At 35.1% G+C, this 25,562-nt stretch overlaps 2 protein-coding genes and 1 pseudogene across 2 annotated transcripts; all 3 read left to right on the plus strand.

The window, feature by feature from the left end:
• Positions 1-563: 563 nt before the first annotated feature.
• Positions 564-6,154, plus strand: LOC127247837 (type I inositol polyphosphate 5-phosphatase 13-like; annotated as a pseudogene).
• A 7,721-nt stretch (positions 6,155-13,875) lies between these two features.
• Positions 13,876-16,353, plus strand: LOC127247763 (external alternative NAD(P)H-ubiquinone oxidoreductase B2, mitochondrial-like). Its single transcript, XM_051269767.1, has 9 exons — positions 13,876-13,964; positions 14,081-14,360; positions 14,467-14,676; positions 14,773-15,023; positions 15,096-15,315; positions 15,401-15,505; positions 15,584-15,841; positions 15,923-16,164; positions 16,266-16,353. Exons 1-9 carry the CDS (start codon positions 13,876-13,878, stop codon positions 16,351-16,353), a joined length of 1,743 nt encoding a protein of 580 aa, XP_051125724.1.
• A 2,229-nt stretch (positions 16,354-18,582) lies between these two features.
• LOC127247367 (probable cellulose synthase A catalytic subunit 6 [UDP-forming]) lies at positions 18,583-25,530 on the plus strand. The gene is made up of 12 exons (XM_051269197.1): positions 18,583-18,666; positions 18,768-19,134; positions 19,345-19,513; positions 19,809-20,072; positions 20,162-20,510; positions 20,935-21,072; positions 21,568-21,687; positions 22,478-22,684; positions 22,770-23,049; positions 24,087-24,289; positions 24,470-24,820; positions 24,913-25,530. Exons 1-12 carry the CDS (start codon positions 18,583-18,585, stop codon positions 25,528-25,530), a joined length of 3,150 nt encoding a protein of 1,049 aa, XP_051125154.1.
• Positions 25,531-25,562: the final 32 nt, after the last annotated feature.

Raw genomic sequence — 25,562 nt, forward strand, 5'->3', positions numbered from 1 at the left:
GAATTTAATAATATCTTGCAAACTAACCAAATTTAATAATATCACGCAAACTAAATCCGATAAAACAAGTCAAACTAAGCGAATCATGCGCGATCTTAAAATTTTTTAATAACAATAAATATTTAAATTAGGTATTTTGTAAAAAAAATATATAAAAAAATTATAAAAATATTTATATGAACAAAATCATGACTTAAAGCCATATATAATTTCTTTAACATATGTAAAATAAATAAATAAATACATACAAATGAAATAGCTGCGGCCATATCGTTTCACCATCCAATGCTTCGTTGCGTGCCTGCACCTCCGCATAAAATGCGCGCCAAAATAGCCTGCCCTTTAAATTTGGTACCTTCCATTTCCATTTCTGTTATGTTCTTGTTTCACTGGGACTGACATATCTGCAACAAGAACAGCTGACACTTGTTGCAATTTGGGCGGGCACCTGTTCCAATCTCACGGATCCCCATTTTTAGACACTTTCCAATTTGTTTGTTCTGCATCATCTTCTTTCCGTCTCTCGAATAATTCGTGTATGTATGTATGTATGTATGTATGTATGTAACAGTGGCTATTCTTTTTCTCTGTTTCTCTCTCGTCGTCCATAATTGCCCAGAATGGACGAGCGCTTAAAAGAAACCGAAAAAGCCGTTATATCGAAGTTACCCCACTCGCCGCCCCGCCGCAAAACCCACTCCTACAGCCAGCAGCTCGGACCAAACATCGACTCTCACAACAAGTATCGCAAGAACAAGCCCCGCCACTTCAGCCTCGACGATAGCCACATTTTAGTAAACGGAAATAATACCAATCACTACGAATCTTCTGACGACGATGACTTTTACCGTGGAAGCGATTACAACCGGAGGATTGAGGGAGCGGGAGAAGGTTCCGCGCCCGGTGATAGCCAGCAGCCTTTGCCGGAGGTTATTGGGAGCGGCGGTGGGGTTGGGGTGTTCAAGGCCCCTCATAGATCTGCCGTGCACCCCTACCGGCCGCCGTGTCTTGAGCTCAGACCCCACCCTCTGAGAGAAACTCAGGTATCGCACAAACACGCCCATTGCTGGCTGTTTCAGATGTTTTGGACAGAAATTTCATTATCCATCGTTTGATCTTGTCCTTTTCCTTTGGTGAATGCATTAAATTGTTGGATCGATCCATCTATTTATATGCATATATATATATCAATCTAGGATATTTAATAGCTAGCTCTGTTCTTCTATATAACTTTACATGTTAATCTGAACGTTGATTTTATTGAAGCAATGTTTTTATTTCACCTTCTAGTTAGGAGGCATTGTTATATGCCTGTCAAAAGCTTAATTAATTTATGAATGAATGTGCTGTTTTATTTTAGGCAGGGAAATGTATAAGGACGATTGCCAGCACAGAAACACAACTATGGGCAGGGCAAGAATCAGGCGTAAGAGTATGGAAGTATTCGGATGCATATGAGCTATCTGTAGGACCTGGGAAAAAGCAGCGGAGAGGGGATGAGGATACTGCCCCATTTTTCGAATCAGCAAGCACATCACCGGTAATATGTATGATGATTGATCAAGGGAATAAGTTAGTTTGGAGTGGACACAAGGATGGTAAAATTAGATCATGGAAGATGGAACAAAATTTCTCTTATGACACTGCTTTCAAGGAAGGTTTTTCTTGGCAAGCACACCGGAGTCCAGTTCTTGCCATGACGATATCTTTTTATGGTTAGTTTGCTGTCTATGTGCACAAAAATATAGATTTTAGATTCTTGTTGGGAAATTATACGATATAGCATTTGACTAAAATAAATAATAGTGTAGGTTAACTCAAAGAAACTCAAGATGTTTAGAACTATATATACGTTGTTAGGTATACTATACTATACTATATGGAGTCCAAATAATACACCTATCTGTATAAAATTCTACATGGTATCGAAGTAGTGAAGTTTTCATGTTTGAAAGGAAAAGTTAACATGCTTAGGCCTTGAAAGGAATTATGCAGAGGGTATTGAGAAGTTTACTATGCCCTCTGCCCCCATCGAATAAATAATAAAGTTGTAACCAACTTCTTCGAGAGTAGCAAACTTGAATCCCTTCAAACTTTACTCGATGTTTCAGTTGTATTCATTGCTATATCCTCTGAGAGTTATTCAACATTCAGTTTCAGCTTTTAAATTGGTTTCTGAATGAAGTACTTGCTGAATGTGCTCTCATCATAAGTTTATCCTTTGTTTTAAATCTTGCATCCCATTTCATGTGCTTTATTGTAATTCCAGGGGATATATGGTCGGGTTCAGAGGGTGGTGTTATTAAGTTCTGGCCATGGGAATCCATTGAAAAATCTCTCTCTCTATCATCAGAGGAGAGACACATGGCTGCTTTATTGGTAGAGAGATCAGCTATTGACCTCAAAGCTCAGGTTACAGTTAATGGAGTGTGTAATATTTCTGCATCAGATGTGAAATATATGTTATCCGACCACATACGAGCCAAAGTATGGGCTGTTGGATCTCTATCCTTCTCGCTGTGGTGCGTATCGTGATCCTGTTTTTATCTCCAAACTAAAATAGCTGTGTAAAAGATAAATTTTTTGTCTATTATGATAATCTGACTTGGTAAAAATGTATGAAGGAACATTTAGTTTCCCATATTTGTTTGATTCGATAAGTGCTGATTATCATCTTTTTTGTTGGATTCAGGAATGCTCGTTCAAAAGAACTTTTGAAAGTGTTCAACATAGATGGTCAGATTGAGAATCGAGCTGACATGCCATCATCGCATGACCAGGTGGTTGAAGATGAGTCAAATGCTAAATTTGGCTCCAAGGGTAAAAAAGAAAAACCTCAAGGATTTTTGCAGAGGTCTCGCAATGCCATAATGGGTGCTGCAGATGCTGTTCGCCGAGCAGCAAAGGGTGCAGGAGCTTTGGTTGAAGATATTAAGAAGACGGAAGCAATAATGCTTGCTTCTGACGGCATTATATGGACAGGATGCTCAAATGGTTTATTGATCCAGTGGGATGGAAATGGAACCCGTTTGCTTGATTTCAGTCATCATCCTTCTAGCATTCTGAGCTTTTGTTCTCATGGATCTAGAATATGGGTTGCATATGCAAGTGGCATGATCCAGGTACTAGACCTCGAAGGAAATCTCATAGCCAGCTGGGTTGCGCACAATGAGCCGGTTGTAAAATTGGTTTATGGAAATGGCAGCATTTTTAGCTTAGCAACTCATGGTGGAATTCGCGGATGGAGCATCTCCTCTCCAGCTCGTATAGATGAAATAATACGGGAGGAATTATCTGCCAGAGAGAACATGTATACTAGGAAACAGAACATTCGAATGTTGGTGGGTACGTGGAATGTTGGTCAAGGAAGAGCTTCTCATAATGCACTGATGTCTTGGTTGGGTTCTGCAGTCTCAGATGTTGATATTGTAGTTGTGGGGCTACAAGAAGTCGAAATGGGCGCAGGTTTTCTTGCTATGTCTGCTGCAAAAGAAACTGTAAGTCCATGACACAATTCATCATATGTGTTTTTACCTGTAAGAAGAATGAGATTAATGTACAAACAGTTAAAGATTTTTGCCTGCAAGCCATTTAGCATTAATATTATCAGCCAATGCTATATTATATTGTCATGTTTTTGAATAACTATACTTGTTGCAAACTTCGATGTATTGCCGAATGCAATTAAAAACTCTCATAAGTTCTCTCTATATTCGTTTATGTACTTTATAAAAGCTTCTGTCACTTATAGGTAGGATTGGAAGGAAGTTCAGTTGGTCAATGGTGGCAAGATCGCATCGGAAAGGCTTTGGATGAAGGATCTACATTTGAGCGCATAGGATCAAGGCAGTTGGCTGCTCTGCTGATAGCAATTTGGTATGGTCTTCGCCTGTTCTATGGAGTCTTTAAGTTGTAAAGATATAGAGAAACTCTTACAGCCTTTGCTTTTGAAACATCACCTTACTTTATATATTCTATATTATTATTTCATTTCATTCTTATAGGCGGTTGCCATCCTATTTCTCAGGGTGAGAAAAAATCTTAGAAAACATGTTGGAGACTTAGATGTTGGTGCGGTCGCATGTGGTTTAGGTCGTGCCATTGGTAATAAGGTAACTAAGTAGTCTATTTCCCTATGAAATGTTGGCCTTAATTTTACAGGTTTAGCAAACTCACTGAGCTGGTTCTGCGATTTAAATCCTATGTTTTAGCATGAACTAATAAAAATGTTTTTGCTGGATCATCGCTAGTGTCAGTGACATATCATTTTGATTTCATTGGTTTTTCAGGGAGGTGTAGGTTTAAGATTGAGGGTATTTGATCGGATAATGTGTTTTTCAAATTGTCATTTCGCTGCGCATTTAGAAGCAGTCAACCGGCGTAATGCTGATTTTGATCATATATTTCGAACAATGGCTTTCAGCCGGTCATCAAACTTCTTCAACAATGCTACTGGTATGCTGCTACAAACAACTAACTGTATTCGATTTCTTGCTCTGAATCTTTCTTGAATTATCTTGATCCTTGTCTTTTAAATTATTACATTGCAGCTGGCGGCTCCTCTGCCAATCAGATGCTTCGTGGCCAAAATGTATGTATGTGTACATGAAAATTGTGATTCAGATGGTTTTATTGTTTAGTCACATTTGTTATGAGTCCAGCAATCAATTTTCCAATTAATTATTATAATAGATTACAGCAGTTAATCCTGAAGACGGGAAGCCTGATCTTTGTGAAGCTGATATGGTGGTGTTTTCGGGTGACTTTAATTACCGTCTGTTTGGGATAACCTATGATGAAGCAAGAGACTTAGTTTCTCAGAGAAGCTTCGATTGGCTTCGAGAGAGGGATCAGTTAAGAGCAGAAATGAAAGGCGGGAAGGTCTTCCAAGGAATGCGGGAGGCCCTCATCACATTCCCTCCAACCTACAAGTTCGAGAAAGGGAAGCCTGGTTTAGGAGGTACCTAGCTAGCTATTAACAATCAACAAACATCGATCCATTGGCATTATATGTATATTTAGATTTTACAAGTCGTATTGTGTGTGTTGTGTGTCTCAGGTTATGATTCGGGTGAGAAGAAACGAATCCCAGCTTGGTGTGACAGAGTCATTTATCGAGACAACAGAATTGTTCCGACAACATCAGAAGTCAATTTGGATTGTCCCATGATCGCTTCAGTAATACAGTAGGTCTTTTCCACTCCCCGCCCCCCTCCCTTTTTTAGTCCCTTTTGTCATTTTAGTTTATCAAATGATGGTCTTAACGAAAAGTTTAAATTAATAAAAATATTATTCATGATACCATGTTGTTCTTCTGCTGTCTGTAAATCTAAAGATACGAGGCTTGCATGGAAGTGACTGAGAGCGACCACAAACCAGTCCGGTGCAAATTCAACGTGGACATTGCTCATGTCGACAAGTCCATAAGGAGACAAGAGTTTGGAAAAATACTCGAGTCCAACCAGACGATCAGATCCAGTCTCGAAGCATTATGCTTTGTCCCCGAAACATCTGTCAACACCAACAGAGTCTCCCTCCACAATCAAGACACCTTCACCCTGAAAATCTCCAACCGCAGCGGCGAGGAGAAGGTGTTTTTCCGAATCCTCTGCGAGGGACAGGCGATCATCAAAGAAGAAGAACCCGAAGCCGAACCCAAACCTCTTGATTACCGCCCGAGAGCCTCCTTCGGCTTCCCCAGATGGCTTGAGGTAATTAACTACTCAATCCCAAGCTTCAAATCCTTACATGATTGGGGTGTTTCAATTTGGATGATCAGGTGAATCCGACGGCTGCCATGATCAGAGCAGATCAAGTTGTGGATGTGTCGATACACCATGAAGAGTCCCACAAAGTGGAGGATTTGGGGGAGGGTGGGGCAGCGGGGGCGTCGCAGCCGCAGAGCAGCAGCAGCTGGGGGGAAGATACCATAAAGGACAAGGAAGTGGTGTTGTTGGTGGTTGTAAGAGGGAGCTGTTCCACAGATGTAAAGACTCATAGGATATACGTACGGCACAGCTTCTCCTGGAAAGTAGCGTCAGCTCGCAGCCACCGGTAGACACGATCAAAGATCTGCAATACTCACATAGACATATATATATATATATATAGAATAGATAATATACTTGCACCCCACCAAGCTTTTTTTCTTACATTTTCTTTCAACTGTTTCGATTTGATCTACAGTCAATAAACTTTGAGTTCACTTCTCTTGCTATTTGTATACTTGCATTTGAAGTGAATGAGTTGAAGGTAAGTTGTGTGGGTTACATGACGTGGAATATGAGCCGATAATATAAATCCAGTGGTGATGACTACTTGGTCAAAAAATATTAAGATAATATGTTATAAATTAATATAAGTATGTATGTATAAATAAAATATATAGATATTATTATTATATATATATAATATGGAATTGTGTGTATGTTATGTAGATATAAACGTATGTGTAAGTAATAGAGAAATAAATATAAGAATATATATATATGTACGTAGGTGTGATGTGAGTGTTTTTCTTTTTTTTTTTACTTTTTTTTTATAATGAAATAAATATAAGAGTATATATATATATATATATAGGTACGTATGTGCATTTTTAGTGCATTGTGGATAAATGATAATTCGAAATCGGATGCGTTTTATGTTTATATCATGTTGTGCGTATTGTATATTTTTGACATTAAGGAGAAAAAGTAAATTTGGAAAAATAAATATAAGAGTATATATATATATATATAGAGGTAAGTAGGTGCGTGTGGACATTTTTTTTATTATTATTTTTTATAATATTAGGAACGCACAATCGCTACTCTACTCTTTCAGTGCCCTGTGGATAAATGATAATTCGAAATCGCGTGCGTTTTGTGTTTATATCATATCGTTGTGCGTATTGTTTATTTCCGACATGCAGAAGAAAAAAAGTAAATTTGGTAAATTTGGAGAAAAATAAAAGAAAAGAATCAGCGTTGGACATTAAAAAAAATTTAGTGGTGACACTATAGATATATTAAAAAATATATATTAAAATAATAATATTAATATTTATAAAAATAAATTATTATTAATGATATTGAAAATAATATTATAATACTATTATATATATTTAAAATATAAATTGATTATTTTCATTGGATTGAATTTTAATTATTTGGATACTCGTGACATTTAAATTCTAAATAATCTACTAAAATATTTTTGAATAACAATGACATTCAAATTTTAAGTGGGGACATCATAATTATTTAATTATAAAAAAAAAATGGTGATAAAATCAATGGTGCCACGTGCTACCACTGTCTTCTACTTGAATCCGCCCGTGATTGGACATGACTAACCATTGACATGAGAATTTAATTAAAAGGCTAAAAGTCCAACTCCTAAATTAAAAGAAGAAAGGGGAGTCACACGCACGAGAGCACGAGAACGGCCAGAAGTAGATACTGAGCGGGAGATTGACAGATTTAGAGATCGCGCAAGAGGAAATCAACAGAGAAGATTCCATTCGACTATGACTTTATCTTTTTTTTTTGTTCTTAGCTATTTGATTATGGAGTAGATATTTTTTTGATATGAAGGATGATAATGTTTTGATTCTTGTGTTTTAGAAATTCTTGACTTTCTTTATAAAAGTTCTTCTTGATTATCAATATTTGTGAGAATAATGTTTGTGATTGTTAGATTGATTGGATATTTTGGTACCGATATTTAAATTGGTCCGACAATCTAAAGTCAGGTAGGATATCCGTAATTATATCCGCACTTGAATAGGTGACAACCAAGTTGAATAGTTACTTCCTTCCCAGGGTTAGACAATCAAATCTAATTGTTTCTCTTAGGTAGTAATTGTTTTGAATTGAGTTTTTCTAAATTAGAATGCGATTAGACAATATTTTCTATGGGCATACCTGGGTTTATTAGTTTAATTAGAGATAATTAACGGTCGTACCTTAATTATCTACACTGTAAGGAAAATTTGATTGTCAGAACTTGTTGATAACAATAACCAATTTATTGATATTTTAATAAGAACTAATATTATTGAATTAATGATAAACACAAATGTCATAACTGCATCATTCATTGAGTCAACGTCCTCTCTTAATAGCTAGTTCTCCCTTAATTTAATTATCTTGTTATTTTATTTTCATTAGATAATACAAGAAAATCCCGATTTATTTACTGCATCAGAACTCAACACGAGAGAATGAATCACACAATCCATGTGGAGACGACCCCTTCCCTTCCTTGTATTACATTAAATTATTATCACATAGTAGGTGAATTATTTGATTGACCGTGCCACCGATCAATAAACTCTCTGTGTTTTGATTCAAAGAGAGAATTAGAAGATAGTGAGACAAAGTAGTGCATTACCAATTGGATTATTCAGTTGAAAGTTGAGTTGAAATGAATTTGTTTAATTAATATTGTATTTGATTTACGATGTAATGTACATATGTTAAAAAATAAAAAAATATATGTTTAATTATTTTAATAATTATATTTTAATAAAATATATATAATATGCATATCATTTTGTAGTGAATAAAATCTTATATAATACCAAAAATAAAAAATATAAATTTTTATTTATGATTAACATAAATTAATTTGTAAATAAATAGAGAATTTTAAATGAATATAAATATAGAAATAGAAAATTTCAAATTAATTTTAATGGAGTCTCATTTGATTTAATATTTTAAAAAAATAAAAATAAAATGAGAGTATAGTGTCAACCTGGCTCGAGAAGCCAACCAGACAGATCCATGTCATGATATATTCCTTTACTGTGAATCAAATTATTTATAATACACAATTCATGCTAAAAGAAGAGTAAATTATATAACATTTCTTTGTATTTTAATAAAAATATTTGAGCCAAGCAATCTTGTAAATGCCAAATTGTGGGTGGTCATCGAATAAATGAATCAATAAGCATCATAAAAGATTTGAATAGTGTGCATGGTGGATCTACAGCCTTATATATCACTGTAAATTAAGAAATTTATTTTTACTTTTGATGATGATAGTTAGTTATTAACTTTATTTTAGGAAGCAATACATTTCAATTCATTTGTATTGAATACTATTTGATTTTTCAAAGTATGACTATTGATATTTTCAACAATTCATCTTATTATAATATTATTGGGATGTCCAATCTAGTCATACCAGATTATAAAATTTGTAGATTTCTGATATATTAGATATGTTTCAATTGTATTCAACTTCGAATATATAACCAAGAAACAATGAAGACGGTTTTTCTAAAAATATGTTTATGCTCGAATTTGTAATCAACCAAAGTTTCTTATTTGTCTTACTTGATATCTTAATATGATATTCATTTCGACGAATATCATTAAAACTCAGCATATTTATTAGAAATTTGTTAGAAAATAGTATATTTGGAATGTCAAATTTTATTCTTTCTAGAAGAAATATTACGGTTCTTTCGGAGCCTTCAATCAATTTTGTACAAGCACATATTGTATTAACATGAATTTTTCCCAATTTAAGGTTTGTTTAATATTTTTTTATATTTCAGAATGATCAATGAGATATAAATTGTTTTATTAATTATGACTTGTTCAGAATTCATATTTATTTCTTTTGAAAGAACTATGAAAAAATAAATATATCAATAATTTAAACAAAATTTATAATTGTTATATTTTACAAAATACGAGAGTAAAAATAACTAAATATATATTATCACACTGCACCTTCACGGTGCTTCAAATATAAATCATCAGAAATTTAAAATATGCATCTTCATGGTACACAATATACAATATCAAAATTTTTAAAATATGCACTTTCATGAAACTCAATATATATTATCGGAAGTTTGTAAAAACATGAATATTCAGTTATCAAAATATAAATTTTTTTTTTTATCAAAATATGTACCTTGAGGATACATAAAAAAAAATTGCACATCTAAATATGCGGTTTATAGTAAAGATATCACTACTACTAGCATGATTTTCAGACAAATATATTTATTAAACCTTGGCATTTTTGGGTGCCTTTTCTTAATAATAGCTAGGAGGGGAATTCGAATATATGTATGTTATTAGTTATAATTGTATTTAAAAAATACTCTTATATCATCTAAATTTATTTTTGTTTCTATTTTTAGTAAAAATTATCATTTTATTTAATTTTTCTTTACTATAAAAAAAATTATATTTTACCCACTTTTCTTAAAAACACATGCCCAGTCAGAATTTCAGAATAAAAATTTTTGCGAATATAATTTTCGCAATTAGTTTGAATAACCTCAAAAAGAAAAAAGAAAAAAAAAATTGTTTCTTTATATTAATATAAGTATGTATGTATAAATAAAATATATATATTATTATATGTATATGATATATATATGGAAGTGTGTGTACGTTATGTAGATATATGGGAGGGGATAGAGTGCCATGCTGCTTACTACTAGAAGTTGATGACATGTAATTATATTAATTAATTATATAAATTAAAATAATTAATTTTTAATAATTCAGCACACTTCTGAACTCTCTATTTCTTCTCAATAGGTTACTTGACAGTTTTTTAAACTAACTTGTGGAAGTTAACCTACGGATCCATTATGGTGGCCCAAGGGAGAAGATATGGAACTCTCTACGTGACGAAAAATATACAAGACGGAATAAGTTTTGTGACCATAAATGATGACACAAATTTATGGCATTCTCGTCTCAGACACATGAGCGAGAAGAGGATAAAAGAGCTCATTTCAAATGGAAGATTGTCAGGTCTCAAGTCTGTCGATATTGGACTATGCGAGGACCGGTTCTTTGAGAAACAACGAAATGTAGCGTTCTCAAAGGATATGAGAGACCTGAAAAATAGTAAGTTAAAATTGGTCAAAACGGAGTTGTGGGGACCAGCTCCTGTATCGACCCTTGAAGGCTCATACTACTACACCGCGTTTATTGACGATGCTACAAGGAAAGTATGGGTATATTTCCTTAAGCGTAAATATGATGCTTTTGATAGCTTTAGAAGGTGGAAAGCACGTGCAGTGAGAGTAGTGAGTCGATTTATGAGCAATCCTGGAAGACAGCCTAAGGTGGTGACCTTAGATGAATTGAGGTTGTGTTCAACCTCAATTGGCCTCGATGAGTGAAGAAAGAGACTTGGCATTGTCGTTGCCGATGAAATAAAATATTGAAGTGGAAGATGCAATCAGTCTTCAAGTGGGAGATTATTGAGAGATGAAGTCTAATTATATCCTAAAATATAAGGATATGATTTAGATATTATATTCTAAATTTTAGAGATATGATTTGGATATTATTGGCATAAGTTTAGTCTATAAATATCCATATAATCTCACTTTAACATGTGGCTGCGTATTCTATAGTAAAATTCCTTGCTTGGAAGCACCCCCAGATGTAGATCATTCTGATTGAACTAAGTTACCAAATTCTTGCATTCTTATTCGTCTCATCTTGATTTCCTAGAATTTCAAACATATCACATGACTTGCATCTTCCTTGTTCTTGTTCTTCAGGTTCAACTTTGAAAATTCTTGATCTTCACCTTTTCCCTTTGTCTCAAATCTAAATTCAGTTGAGATATTCTCCCAAAGAGTTAGTCAAACCGCAGCGGAAGAGATATCCAATACGCTGATTCTGAGCGTCAGCAGTCCAATGGAGTTATGGATTTTGGCCTCAGGAGCGTCATTTCACTCATGCAGTGATTCGGGAATCATGAAACCCTATATCACAGGTAATTTTGGTGTTATCTATTTTGCAGATGATGAGACACTGAAAATTGTAGGTAAATGGATAGTTTGAATCAGAACACCCAATGGGTGGGAGTGAAGACTGAATGACGTGAGCCATGTCCCGGTCTGAAAGGGAATCTGATTTATGTTGAATAATTGGATGAAGTAGGTTACTCGACAGTTTTTTAAACTAAGTCGTGGAAGGTAACCTAAGGACCCATTGTGGTGGCCCAAGGGAGAAAAGATGAAACTCTCTACATGACGAAAAGTATGGAATACAAAATCAATTCCGTGGCCATAAATAATGACAAATTTTTGGAATTCTTGTCTCGAACGCATGAGCGAGAAGGGGATAGGGGAGCTCATTTCAAAAGGAAGATTGTTAGGTCTCAAGTCTGTCGATATTGGAGTATGCGATGACTGGTTCTTTGGGAAGCAACGAAATGTGGCGTTCTCAAATGGTGGGAAAGACCTGGAAAATGAAAAGTTGGAATTAGTTAAAACGGACTTGTGGGGACCAGCTTCTGTATCGACTATTGGAGGCTCACAGTATTACACCGCATTCATTGACGATGCTACAAGAGAGGTATGTGTATATCTTTTTAAATATGATGCTTTTGATTCCTTTAGGAGATTGAAAGCACGTGCAGTAGGAGTAGTAAGCCGATTTATGAGCAATCCCGCAAGACAACCTAAGGTGATGACCTTAGATGAATTGAGGTTGTGTTCAACCTTAATTGGCCTCGACGAGTGAAGAAAGAGGCTTGGTGCTATCATTTCCGATGAAGTATAATGTTAAAGTGGAAGATGCAATAACTCTTCAAGTGGGAGATTGTTAGATATGAAGTTTGATTATATCTTAAAATCTAGAGATATGATTTGGATATAATTTAAATATTATATTCAATATTTTAGAGATATGATTTGGATATTATTGGCATAGAGCGCCCCAGACGTAGATCATTATGATCGAACTAGGATACCAAATTCTTGTATTCTTGTGTCATTGTTTATCTCTTCTTGATTTTATGGAATTTCCGTCACAATAATATTTTAATTGCAGTAAACAGTTAAAAGTAGCGTAAATTTTTTTTGCCTTTACGGTGTAAAAATAATAATATGATGAAAAAGTAAAAGTATATGTAGAGAAAAGTAAGATATTTAAGGAAATATGAAAGAAGTATATAAACCGATTCTTGTAATAAGTAAACTTGCTATTGAGTGTTTTTACTTAGTCTTTTTTTTTTTTTTTTAATGACGTGAGAATCCGCAGCTGCTATCCGAAAATGCGCACTGGGTAAACCTTCGGCCGAACCTAATACCTTGCAAAGCAGGCCCGACGGAAAAGACACACTAGACTAACCATGTGTGGCAGATGACCTGAAGTTTAAACACATGACCTCACGATCACAAATTTACACGCTATCCCTTAGGGGGACTACTTAGTCTCTTTTTGAGTCGGTGTAAAAATGAATAAGACAATCATATATAAATATATTTATTTATTCGTGCAAATATTTTTATCTTAAACATCCACAAATTTCAAATATATATATAATATTTGGTAAAACTATTTTATTCTATTAATGTTTTGTTTTTTCCTTTTTAAATTAATAGTACTATATGTTTTATTTAAACTTATAAGGGCTAGAGTGTAGTGTACAAAATTAGAACCCACTCCCAACCTATTAAGACGCATGGATCACCACATGTTCTCCTCCCTATTGTGCACAACAAAATTAAATTACATTATATTATATTAAATTAAATTAAATTAGTACGTAATTAATTAAGTAGGTAGGCTGGGTTGGGTTGGGTCTCGCACCTATAGTTTGACCACCACCCATTTCTTGCTTACGTGGCTGTATCTCCACACATATAGCCTCCTCTTTCATTCTCCTCCCTTCCATCACCATTCTTCCTCCAAATCTACGTATATAATAACCAATACAAAACACCCAACATTAATTGTATTCACAGCTTGCTTTGCAGGTTGTTTTTTCATTACTGGATCCCATGTCAAACTCCATTACCTCCTACATTATTAATTAATTAATAAATAATACAATATATATATATATATATATATACAGAGAGCCCTATAAAGTGTCTGTAACGTGACAATGAGCGGCTATCGATTTTACGAGAGAGCTTCAAGGGCTTATTATGGCCGCCCTCATTTTTACAAATTGCTTGCTGTCTGTACTGTCAGGTTCCAATACTAACATACCATTAATTAATTTATTGAATTACATGTACATCTATCTATCTATATATATATATATGTATGTATGTATGTATGAAAATATAATGTATACATGGATGCAGCGGCGGCGGATTGGTGGTGGCATACGGCGAGGCGGCGAGGAGCACGGCGTTTGCGGAGGCGGCAAACGATAATAATTCGATAAAGAAGAAGAAAGTGGTGGTTCTGGGAACTGGTTGGGCTGGGACAAGCTTTCTCAAGAGCTTGAAAAATCCGTCGTACGAGGTTCAGGTTGTCTCGCCAAGAAATTATTTTGCCTTCACGCCATTGCTGCCCAGCGTCACCAACGGGACCGTCGAAGCACGCAGCATCGTCGAGCCCGTCCGCAAGATTGTCGGGAAGGTAGTACAGATTCGATTCGATTCAATTCAATTCCTAATTCTGGATCCGATGATCTCATCTCATCAATTGTAAGTAATAATGATAATAATCGATCGATCGATTGTAGAAAAAGTACGATGCTGAATTCAAGGAGGCTGAGTGCTACAAAATCGATACACAAAACAAGAAGGTGCACTGCAGATCCATCACCCACCAATCGCACCTAGGCGGCTCCGAAGACTTCACTGTCGATTATGATTATCTCGTTATCGCCATGGGTGCTCGTGTCAACACCTTCAATACTCCTGGTGTTGCAGAACACGCACACTTTCTCAAGGTATACATACATACATACCTACATACATACATACATATATATATATATAGATAGATATAGATAAGATTCAATTTCTTACATCTATGTTGTAATTAGGAAATAGAAGATGCTCAGAGAATCAGGAGGACAGTGATCGACTGTTTCGAGAGGGCAAGCCTTCCAAGCTTAAGCAACGAGGAAAGGAAAAGGATTCTGCATTTTGTGGTTGTCGGGGGAGGCCCAACGGGCGTAGAATTCTCTGCTGAGCTTCACGAATTTGTCACGCACGATTTGGCTAAGCTCTATCCTACACTTATGGAGCATGTCAAGATTACACTTCTTGAGGCCACTGATCACATTCTCAACATGTAATCGATTAGGGTTTTCTCGAAATTCAATTTTGTTGAGTTTTCTTCAATTAATTGTCGCTTTTCTTGCAGGTTTGACAAAAGGATCACAGAATTTGCAGAAAAGAAATTTGGGAGAGATGGGATTAACCTAAAGTTTGGCTCTATGGTTACAAAGGTAACTGAAAAAGACATATCCATCAAAGAGAGAAGCTCTGGCCAAAATGTGAACATCCCTTATGGAATGGTAGTTTGGTCGACTGGTATCGCGACACGCCCCGTTGTAATGGATTTCATGAAGCAAATTGGGCAGGTAGGGTTTGGCTTGTTTTTTCTTTCTCTTTCAATATAATGTAATGTAATATGTTGTCTACCTGAGGACATTAATGGCGTCGTAGACAAACCGGCGAGTATTAGCGACCGATGAATGGCTGCGGGTGGAAGGGTGCGACGACATATACGCACTTGGCGATTGTGCAACCATAAATCAACGCAAAATCATGGTATGATCGAATGAATTTTTCTTGGCTAAAAAGGGATCATCTTAATTAATGAGGACTAAGAATTAAAAAAATTATTAGGAAGACATTGCGGCCATTTTCGTGAAGGCAGACAAGAAGGGCACAGGTCGTCTGAAAGTAGACGACTTTGAGGAGGTGATCAACGACATAGTGGAAAGGTATCCTCAGCTCGAAATTTATCTGAAGAAACAGCAGCTTAAAGACTTTGTTCAGCTTCTCAAAAACAAACATGGCGACAAGGAACTGGACATCGAGAAATTTAAGGCAGCACTTTCTGAAGTAGATTCACAGATGAAGAACCTTCCTGCCACTGCACAGGTAACAACAATAAATCAGATCAAATGAGGGAAGAAGGAGAATCCATGATCATTCATAGTTTGTGTTTCTTTCCAATTACAGGTTGCTGCTCAACAAGGGAATTATTTAGCAGACTGCTTCAACAGGATGGAAGTTTGCGAGAAGTATCCAGAAGGTCCATTAAGATTCCGGGGAACAGGAAGGCATAGATTCCGGCCATTCCGGTACCGGCACTTGGGGCAATTTGCGCCGTTGGGCGGAGAACAGACGGCGGCTCAGCTCCCCGGAGACTGGGTTTCCATCGGCTACAGCACACAGTGGCTCTGGTATTCCATCTACGCCAGGTACATATACACAAACAACCAACCAAACTCCATTATCATCTTCTTCTTCTTCTTCATCTTAACAATCAATCAATCAATCAATCTCATTGGATGGAATGCAGCAAGCAAGTAAGCTGGCGCACAAGGACATCTGTAGTTTCAGACTGGTTAAGGCGTTTCGTGTTTGGAAGAGACTCCAGTCGAATCTAGGGCATGCAATTATATATATATATATATATATAATAGAGTTATTTAATTAAGTTCAGAGATGGATAGATGGATCCGATGTGATCTTGTTTCCTTAATTTCCTCGACTAACTATTGCCATTTCACCATTTGTAGCAAATTCATTGCATTTTCCAAATGTTTTTACGAGGAGGGGAGGGGACTGACATTTCAGCTTGGGATTAGAAATTGTTAGTAATTAATTACATTTCAGTAGTCAACATGTATGTTTGGCACTGAATGTGGAACGGAAAAAATGGTCGATGCTGTAGTAAAAAAATATTGACATTTTTGTGACCATTGCGATTGATGACAGTGACACTAATGTTAATGTTCTTGATACTATCATAAGCATTTGCATTCACTGAGAAAAGCTAGCCAATTTTATATATATCTGCAAGCACATTCAGAAAGTATGCATTGAAATTTCCCGAATTTAGTAGTCAAATCAAATCATTTTGGCATAATAATGTACTTTATGGTGGACTTTTAAAATGAGCATAAAATAACCAAATTAAATGGGGTCTAGGAGCCTAGGAACAGCCGCGGGGCAAAATGTCCGTTTTTATCGATTTAATATATATACATATGTTGGAGTGCAAACCCAAGTTGTAAAGAAAATTGCACATCTTATAAGTGTCAAGTGAATTTTATTAGTACGACGCATTTTGGAGGATATCCAAAAATAAATCCGTACGGGTTCAGTTCAAAGAAATTGTATCAGGGCCGGTTAGATGGTGAAACGGACTGAGCACAACTGAATGAAGAAAGGAAGAAAAAGGCAAAAATTAAATATTTAAAAAAGATTCAACAAAATTACTTAGAATTTATTGTTCTTTTTTTAAAAAAAGTAAAAAGCTAGAAATTAAAGCAGAAAAATTACAAAAAAAAATTAAAAGGACAAGTTGCTATAAATATATAATTTTATTATTTTTTTTTTTTAAAAAAAAACAATATATATATATATGATAATTTTTATTGATTTTGCATGTAATCTATCATGCGAGGTGGGGGTCTAAATGCAAAAATTAACCATTAAACATAAAACAACATTGTTAGATAAATTAATTTTTCTGTGGTAAAAAAATATGTGTTCGTAATATAAAAAATAATATTTTGATTGATTTTTTTATATGCTGATAATATATATTATATTAATGTGTATGTATATTTGTATTTTTTAATAATATTTATGAAAAAATATTACATTAAGAAAGTTTGGGTAAACATATTATCTTTTATACAATTTTTAATACTTAACATAATTTAAACGCTTGAATCTAAAAACATAAAATGAACAAATTCTATCAAAATAGAGAAATATATAAATATATATATATATATATTAAATAAACACACTTGTTTTTCAAAATTCCAATGATCAAATCTTATTTGAAATGATAGTGTTTTGCTTGTTTTTAATTTAATTTATATACTCCCTTCATCCCGCAAGAAGGTTGTCATGATTTTTTTGCGTGTTAATCTTTAAATATTAATTATTATATTAATACACGGTAGAAATCAAGAGAAAAAGACAAAAATATATTTATTAGTCTCTTATAATACAGATACAATGATATTTGTCGAGTAAATTATTCAAATATAAAGATATTTTTAATGTTAAAGTAAAATGACGACAAAAACTAAATGACAACCTTCTTGTTGGACAGATAGAGTATTTTTTATTTGAATTCTAAATTAAATAGTATTTTATTTTATAAGAAAAGTAATACACTATATTATTTTTATTAATAAGTGTGTGACTAGTAGTGTTTAGTTTGAAACCAAACCACACAACTGTATTATGATTATTTTATATACTATTAAAATATTAACATGATTGTTTGATAACAAATTAAAAATTAATCCAAAATTACATGTGTAACAGTACGTATGTCCCAGGATCAAATTTGCAATTCTCACCACGTCCAGCTTCAAAACATCGTCAGCTTGTGTCTGTTTCTTGTGGCCGGCGGATGGATCTTCCTGTGCTGCATGTACTGCATTATCAATTTTGTTCATTTGTCGGCGTCGATATATATATTCGGAGCGAAGCGATCGAGGACGAGAAGAACAAAGCCGAATTAAGATTAACTGACGACGAGACAATCCTAATCTGTCTTATATTATTATCATTATCAAAAAAGTAATTAATACTAATATGTAATCCATCCATCCATCCATCTCTCCAGAGCTGTAAGATAATTACCTACCATGAAGTTGAGCAGTGCAGGACTAATTGCAGGTTCTCACAACAGGAATGAGCTTCTAGTCATTCACTGCAATGGAGAATCATCTGTCAGTACTCAATCAGTCTTCTCCAATTCCTTCCAAACTAAAAATAAAGTTACTACTACTATTTTTAATATTTTAATTTAACTTTCTTGGATCAGCGCAAGGAGGGCGATGAGCATTCGATTAGCGAGCAGACATGCCAAATATGCGGTGACGATGTCGGATTCACGCCGGAGGGGGACCTCTTTGTGGCCTGCAATGACTGCGCATTCCCTGTATGTAAAATATGTTATGACTATGAGCGTAGGGAAGGCTGCCAGGCCTGCCCCCAATGCAAAACCAGGTACAAACGCCTCAAGGGTTGTCCTAGAGTATTTGGCGACGAGGATGATGACGATGACGACGAAGACGATGATGATGGCATGGATGCCCTTGAGAATGATCAGCTGTGCATCACAGATGGAGATACCCAACAGAATTATCATCATACAATGAATATTGAAAGAATTGGTTCCCCATTCCACCTTCCTGGTAAATTAAATTGAGATTTTTGAAGATTTTTGAAATTTTGAAAATAATAAAAAGTTAGTATTTTAACGTGTTTGTGAGAGAAAAATATATATACATTTGATATGTGATATTTTTGAAAAGTTATAATGCTAAAGTCTCCAATATTATTGCGCAAACAAAGTTTTCATGTCCTTGCTTTCTATGATGTCATATGGAAACGTGTCTCTACAGTTGAACCAAGCTCGAGCTCCCTTGACCCTAATAATAATGGCTGTGGGAATGTAACATCGATATCGAAACCGTGGATGAAGAATCGTCAACTTTCATTGATGATGAATGAAAAGGAAGAGATGTATTACAGGGACGACTATGGCGATGAAGCACCAGATCTACCATTATTGTAAGTACCCGGAAAAAAAATGAATATATCTTGTTATGACAGTGAGAGTATATCTTTGAATTGCATAGTAAAGAAAAATTGAATGAAATTACCCAGTAGAGATGAATATATCTTTACATTTTGGATCTGTTCTTTTAGCATTTTAAATCAAAATCAAACAAACCTTTAATGGTGCTGCTTTTGAAGTCATGTTATACAATGTATGCATAAGGCTTATTTTTTCTTGACAATTAGGGTTTTTCTTAGGCAATTTGAACTATTGGTTTTTCTTAATTTGATTGATTAGGAGCAAGAGGAATGAGAGGCGACAATCACTATCAAGAAAAATACCTGTGTCATCAAGTCTAGTGAATCCATATCGAATGGTTATCATAATTCGTCTCGTAATTCAGGGATTATTCATCCACTATAGACTATCTCATCCTGTAAATGATGCTTATGCCCTGTGGCTGGTATCAGTAATGTGTGAGATCTGGTTTGCAGTGTCATGGATTCTTGATCAGTTTCCAAAATGGCTACCGGTTAACCGGGAAACCTACCTCGATCGATTGTCCTTAAGGTTTGGATCCCTTTTCTTCAATTTTCCAAAACTTCTGAATGCAAACTGAAAGAAATTAAGCTGGACTAATACATTGTGATGATATATAGGTATGAAAAGAAATGCGAAGCTTGTGAGCTTTCATGTATCGACATATTTGTATGTACAGCGAATGATCCGGCGAAAGAACCCCCACTGATCATTGCTAACACAATATTATCGATCCTTGCTGTGGACTATCCGGCGGAGAAGGTGTCGTGCTATGTTTCAGATGACGGAGCTTCCATGTTGACATATGAAACCCTTTCGGAAACAGCTCGGTTTGCTCGTAAATGGATCCCTTTTTGTAAGAAATTTGGGGTTGAACCTCGGGCTCCTGAGTGGTACTTTTCTGAGAAGATAGATTATTTAGAGGAGAAGGTGTTGCCAGCCTTTGTTAAGGAGAGACGTGCTATGAAGGTAGTAGTAGTAAATACACACACACACATATATATATATATATACACAACCTCAAAAGAAGGACTACTTTAAATTAATCATTCTGGTTTCAAATGCATTTCTTGATACATGAGTACATATGATCTCTTTAAGCAATACATTTAACATCCCCCATATGGTTAGGGTATTGCTTAGTCGAAATCAGCACATAAACGACTACTTCTCAGTGCATGACTTGAGTCAAATCAGCATATATTGTATGAATTGTTATCATATGTTCTCAATCCATATCATACATATCCGTTGTGTCAACATACATCTTGCGCCGAGATCAATAGTGGCACGTGCTATGTGAATTTGTCATCATATGGTGTTAGTTCACCATTTGTGTTATCTTACTATGCACATTCTCCATTAATCTTAATTAGCATATTCATGGTTGTAGAGGGAGTACGAGGAATTCAAAGTTGGGATTAATGGTTTGGTTGCCAAAGCACAAAAGGTTCCTGATGAAGGGTGGAGAATGCAAGATGGCACCCCATGGCCCGGAAATAATGTCCACGACCACCCTCCAATTGTTCGGGTATATATATATATATATATATTTATGTTTTTATCTTAATGAGAAGAAGATGGATACCTTACATCTATGTATCTTAATATGACAAAAAAAAAAAAAAAAATCGATTGCGTATTATATATGCCAAAATCATGACATGAATAATCCGTATTGGTATATGTATTGTTAAAGCTGTCAAAATGGATTAAATCCGTAGAATTGGTATACCTCGTCCTGCCTTAAAAGAAAGTTGGGCTAAGTCACTTTTAATTCATACCAATAGTGGTTCTTCGTGGCAAAATTTGTCAAACAATAGACAGTGAGTTGACTTTTTTTTTTTCTATCAATTTATTTTATAGTTCGAGAAAATCAATTTGAAATTTGGTATATTAACTTTAGATATAGAAGATTAAAAAATTTATAAAGTATGCCATAAAAGTTGGTCTGATGTCACTCGTGATTGCAAAATCATGGGTTTAAATCTGATGTGACAGGCCTATGAGTTGTGGCCTTTTTCAGGTGTTATCAGTTGGTGAACAAGACATTGAGGGAAATCAACTACCATGTTTTGTTTATGTGTCTAGGGAAAAAAGACCTGCTTTTAAACACCACAGAAAGGCTGGTGCAATGAATGCCTTGGTGAGTCATTCTCTTGTTTGTTAGTATTGTTTAAGGCCATGTTTAATTGACCAAAATATATAAACATATATATATATCATATTACATTAATGGCATGACAACTAAAGCCGGCAAAAACTGACCCGACACAAATCCGATACAAAATAATTGGGTTTGGATCAAAAATTTTAACTCGATTATGTAAACGTATTGATATGAACCCGACACGATAATAAACAGGTCGGGTTAGAGTTGAGGCTCTCAACTCGAACCTAACACGACAACCTGATTATAATATATTAATATTGATTACTATATTTATTATATATACAAAATAATTATAATTTAATAAATTTCTCATAAATTAATTTAAACTAAGTTCAATTTTAAATAATTTAACCTAATTAAATATACATATTATGTTCAAACCAATAAAAATTAGCATAACACAACAACACGAACAAAAAATAATTTGAATAATAAATTTTAACTTAATTATATATACAGATCAACACGAGTCAACCCGAACCAGACCGACACCATAATAAACGGGTCAACATGAACCCGACACGATAATAAACGGGTCGAGTTCAATCCGACACGATAATAAACAGGTCGGGTTAGGGTTGAGTAATTTAACCGGTTGAAAGTATTCAACCCGACACGATAATAAACAGGTCGGGTTAGGGTTGAGTAATTTAACCGGTTGAAAGTATTCAACCCGACACAAAAACCAGACACAAATCGACCAATTTCCAACTCTAATGACAACGTTCTTGTTGTATGTGACTTGTGACATCTATGTTTGCAGGTTCGTGTTTCTGGTATCCTCACAAATGCACCTTATCTACTGCATTTGGATTCTGATCATTACGTAAACAACAGCAAAGCCCTAAGAGAAGCCATGTGTTTCATGATGGACCCTCTCATTGGTAAAAAAGTTTGTTACGTGCAGTTTAATCTCAATATTAATCGACAAGATCCATGTGCTGCTGCTAATAGGAATATTTCACTTGATGTAAGAAACTGTCACTTCAACTCCCCAACTTTTTCCCTTTTCTTTTTTTTTAGGGTTTCATCATGGTGCAAATTAATTGTTGCAGATGAACATGAAAGGGCAAGATGGCATTCAAGGGCCCATGTATGTGGGCAGTGGATGTGTGTTTAGAAGGGTTGCAATATGCAGTTATGATGCCCCTATCCTTACCCCCACCCCACCCACCAGAAGAAGCTGTTGCATTTGTTGGGATAATAGATTTTGCTGTTGCCCAGAAGATGATGTCGACGGAAGATTTATTGATATTGCTCCAAACAAAACTCATCATTTTAGAACTGATCAAAGTTGCAATTTATATGATGGGGAATCAACCATTTACCGTCGAGGTCAGTCAATCTCACATTTCTTCGCTCTCATAATATTGAAAAAGTCTCACAAAATATGGAACTTTTATTTTAGACAATAGAATAATATAACTGAGAAAGTATGTATATATTTGCATGATTGGATGTGTGTGGAGTCACAAAGCCTAACTTACATGTATAATTTTAGGGGTAAAAAAATTATTAGGATAGTTCTAATTATAGTGTTTAATGAGTTCTAATAGTGCATAGAAATCAAATCTATCTTTTGTTTGAAATATTTGCATCATTTTTTATGTACCAAATCGCACAACTGCTTCTAAAAAGTTCATAATTATAACTTTTTTAAGAAAAAAGTATTGCACAAAACTTGTAAATTAAAGTACTTGGACATCAACTTGCTCTACCAATCACTACAAAAAAATAATCTATTTGTAACGAAATTTTGTCGTAACTAACGTAATTTCATTCCTAATTCTGTCTCTAATGTCATTAGTAACGGAAAAAATAGATTTAGAGAAAAAAAAGATTTGTTACAAAAATGATTTTTTCTTGTAGTGAATCCTATATTGATATGTTTGGAGATTATTTACTAAGTTTTTCAAGACATGTGGAAGTTGCGACATTTCTAAACTACAACAGAAATTGTATAAAATTTTCAAACTATAGGTAGATTATAGAAAATTTACCAAATCTACAATTTTCAATAAAGTTTAAGTATAGAAGCAAAAAAGGGGAAAAGTGAGACTTTTTGGCCATCACTTTGGACTACCCGAGAAGGGTAGCAAATTATAAATTCTGTTCCGGTAAAACATGCATTTCTATTACTATAAATTCATAAATAAAGTAATTAATGGTGAGATTACCATTATCCCTTTTTAGTGACGAATCTTAGCGTGTATGTATAAAAAGTGCTAGCAATAATCAAACGAACGAGGAATAAGTTTCTTTTGTTTTATTTACTTTTCATCTAATTTTTTTCTTCTCTAAAACAAACTTCATACACTAAATGAGACAACATATTGCACTTTAGCATGTATTTGATATGTTCTTCATAGCAGCCAAATATGATGACGAGAGATCAATTGTTTTGTCGGAGCATAAGCGAGAAGATAAATATGGTGAAGCTCCTTTACTAAATGCATCGACATTTTTCCGCGACAGCGGAGCATTAAGAAAGAGTGGCAGCCTTACATCTCTGTTGCAGGAAGCCTACAATGTAGCTAGTTGTAAATATGAAAATAAGACTGACTGGGGAAAAGAGGTAAAATTTCGACAAAATTTCTTAATATTTCTGTCTTTAATTTGTAGTAGTATCCTCATGTTGATAATTTTCCAAAGTTATGATTTCTCAATCTAAGAATTGGGAAATAAAACTAGAACAATTTAATGTAATCACAATTAAATAAAACCATTGTGAAGAAGTTGTAATTTTGTGTTTTAGGTGGGATGGATATATGGTTGTGCTACTGAGGACATTTTAACTGGATTTAAAATGCATTGCCGCGGATGGCGATCGATATATTGTGCTCCCGTAAGACCAGCCTTCAAATATGCGACCCCAATCGATCTATTTAAGTGCCTGAATATAGCCTCGCATTGCGCTCTTGGATCAGTCGAAATTTTTTTAAGCAAGACATGCCCTTTGTGGTATGGATACGGAGGCGGCCTAAAATGTCTTCAACGTCTGGCCTACGTTAACGCAACTTTATATCCCTTGACGTCGATCCCGCTGGTAGTGTATTGCTCGTTGCCAGCCGTGTGCTTGCTGACCGGAAAATTCATCATCGCCGAGGTAGGTAACGTAGTGTTGCTATATTCGTCGATAAAAAGACTACATACATAAAGTTTGAAGCTTGACATTTTCGTGATTGTTAATGAATGCAGCTCAGCAATGTTGCTAGTATTTGGTTTATATCGCTTTTTATGTGTGTGTTCGCGACGAGTTTGCTCGAAATGAGATGGAGCGGAGTTAGCATGGAGGAATGGTGGAGGAGCGCGCAATTTTGGGTCGTAAGAGGTGTCTCCGCGGATCTTTTTGCCGTGTTTGGAGGGCTCGTAAAAGTAGTGGCGGGTGTCGACATTATTTCTAGAAATATAGACGAGGAGGAGGAGGATGATGATGATAATGACGACGAGGAGAAGGAGTTGTTTAAGTTGAACTCTTTCAAGTGTACCAATGCCACTCTTCTTGTTCTTCCAACTTCTCTTGTTATACTAAATGTGATCGGAATTGTTGTTGGGATTTCGGATGCTATACGCAATGGTTGGGAAACGTTGGGGCTTCTACTCGGCAAGATTGTGTTCGCGGGTTGGGTGATTGTTCATCTCTATCCATTCCTCATAGGCATAATGAGAAGCCAAACCTTGAGGACACCCGTTGTCATTGTAGTTTGGTCGATGGTACTTGCATCTATACTCGCTCTCATGTGGATTCGAATCGATCCTTTTGTTGCGGAATCGGATGATCTAGTACTAGAAGATTGTGGTTTAAATTGCCCTTGACTATATCGCTTTGTTTGGGAAGAAAATGTAAT

The sequence above is a fragment of the Andrographis paniculata genome, unplaced genomic scaffold (assembly GCF_009805555.1).
Source record: "Andrographis paniculata isolate CXL003 unplaced genomic scaffold, ASM980555v1 Contig32END, whole genome shotgun sequence".
NCBI classification, from domain to species: domain Eukaryota; kingdom Viridiplantae; phylum Streptophyta; class Magnoliopsida; order Lamiales; family Acanthaceae; genus Andrographis; species Andrographis paniculata.

Excerpts from the sequence above, each read along its gene's own strand:
- LOC127247763 (XM_051269767.1), top strand. The coding sequence starts at position 13,876 with ATGAGCGGCTATCGATTTTACGAGAGAGCTTCAAGGGCTTATTATGGC. Across the intron at positions 15,316-15,400 it reads TCATGAAGCAAATTGGGCAG|ACAAACCGGCGAGTATTAGC; the intron begins GTAGGGTTTGGC and ends ATGGCGTCGTAG. Across the intron at positions 15,506-15,583 it reads TAAATCAACGCAAAATCATG|GAAGACATTGCGGCCATTTT; the intron begins GTATGATCGAAT and ends AAAAATTATTAG.
- LOC127247367 (XM_051269197.1), top strand. The coding sequence starts at position 18,583 with ATGAAGTTGAGCAGTGCAGGACTAATTGCAGGTTCTCACAACAGGAAT. Across the intron at positions 19,135-19,344 it reads TTCCCCATTCCACCTTCCTG|TTGAACCAAGCTCGAGCTCC; the intron begins GTAAATTAAATT and ends GTGTCTCTACAG. Across the intron at positions 20,511-20,934 it reads AGGAGAGACGTGCTATGAAG|AGGGAGTACGAGGAATTCAA; the intron begins GTAGTAGTAGTA and ends TCATGGTTGTAG.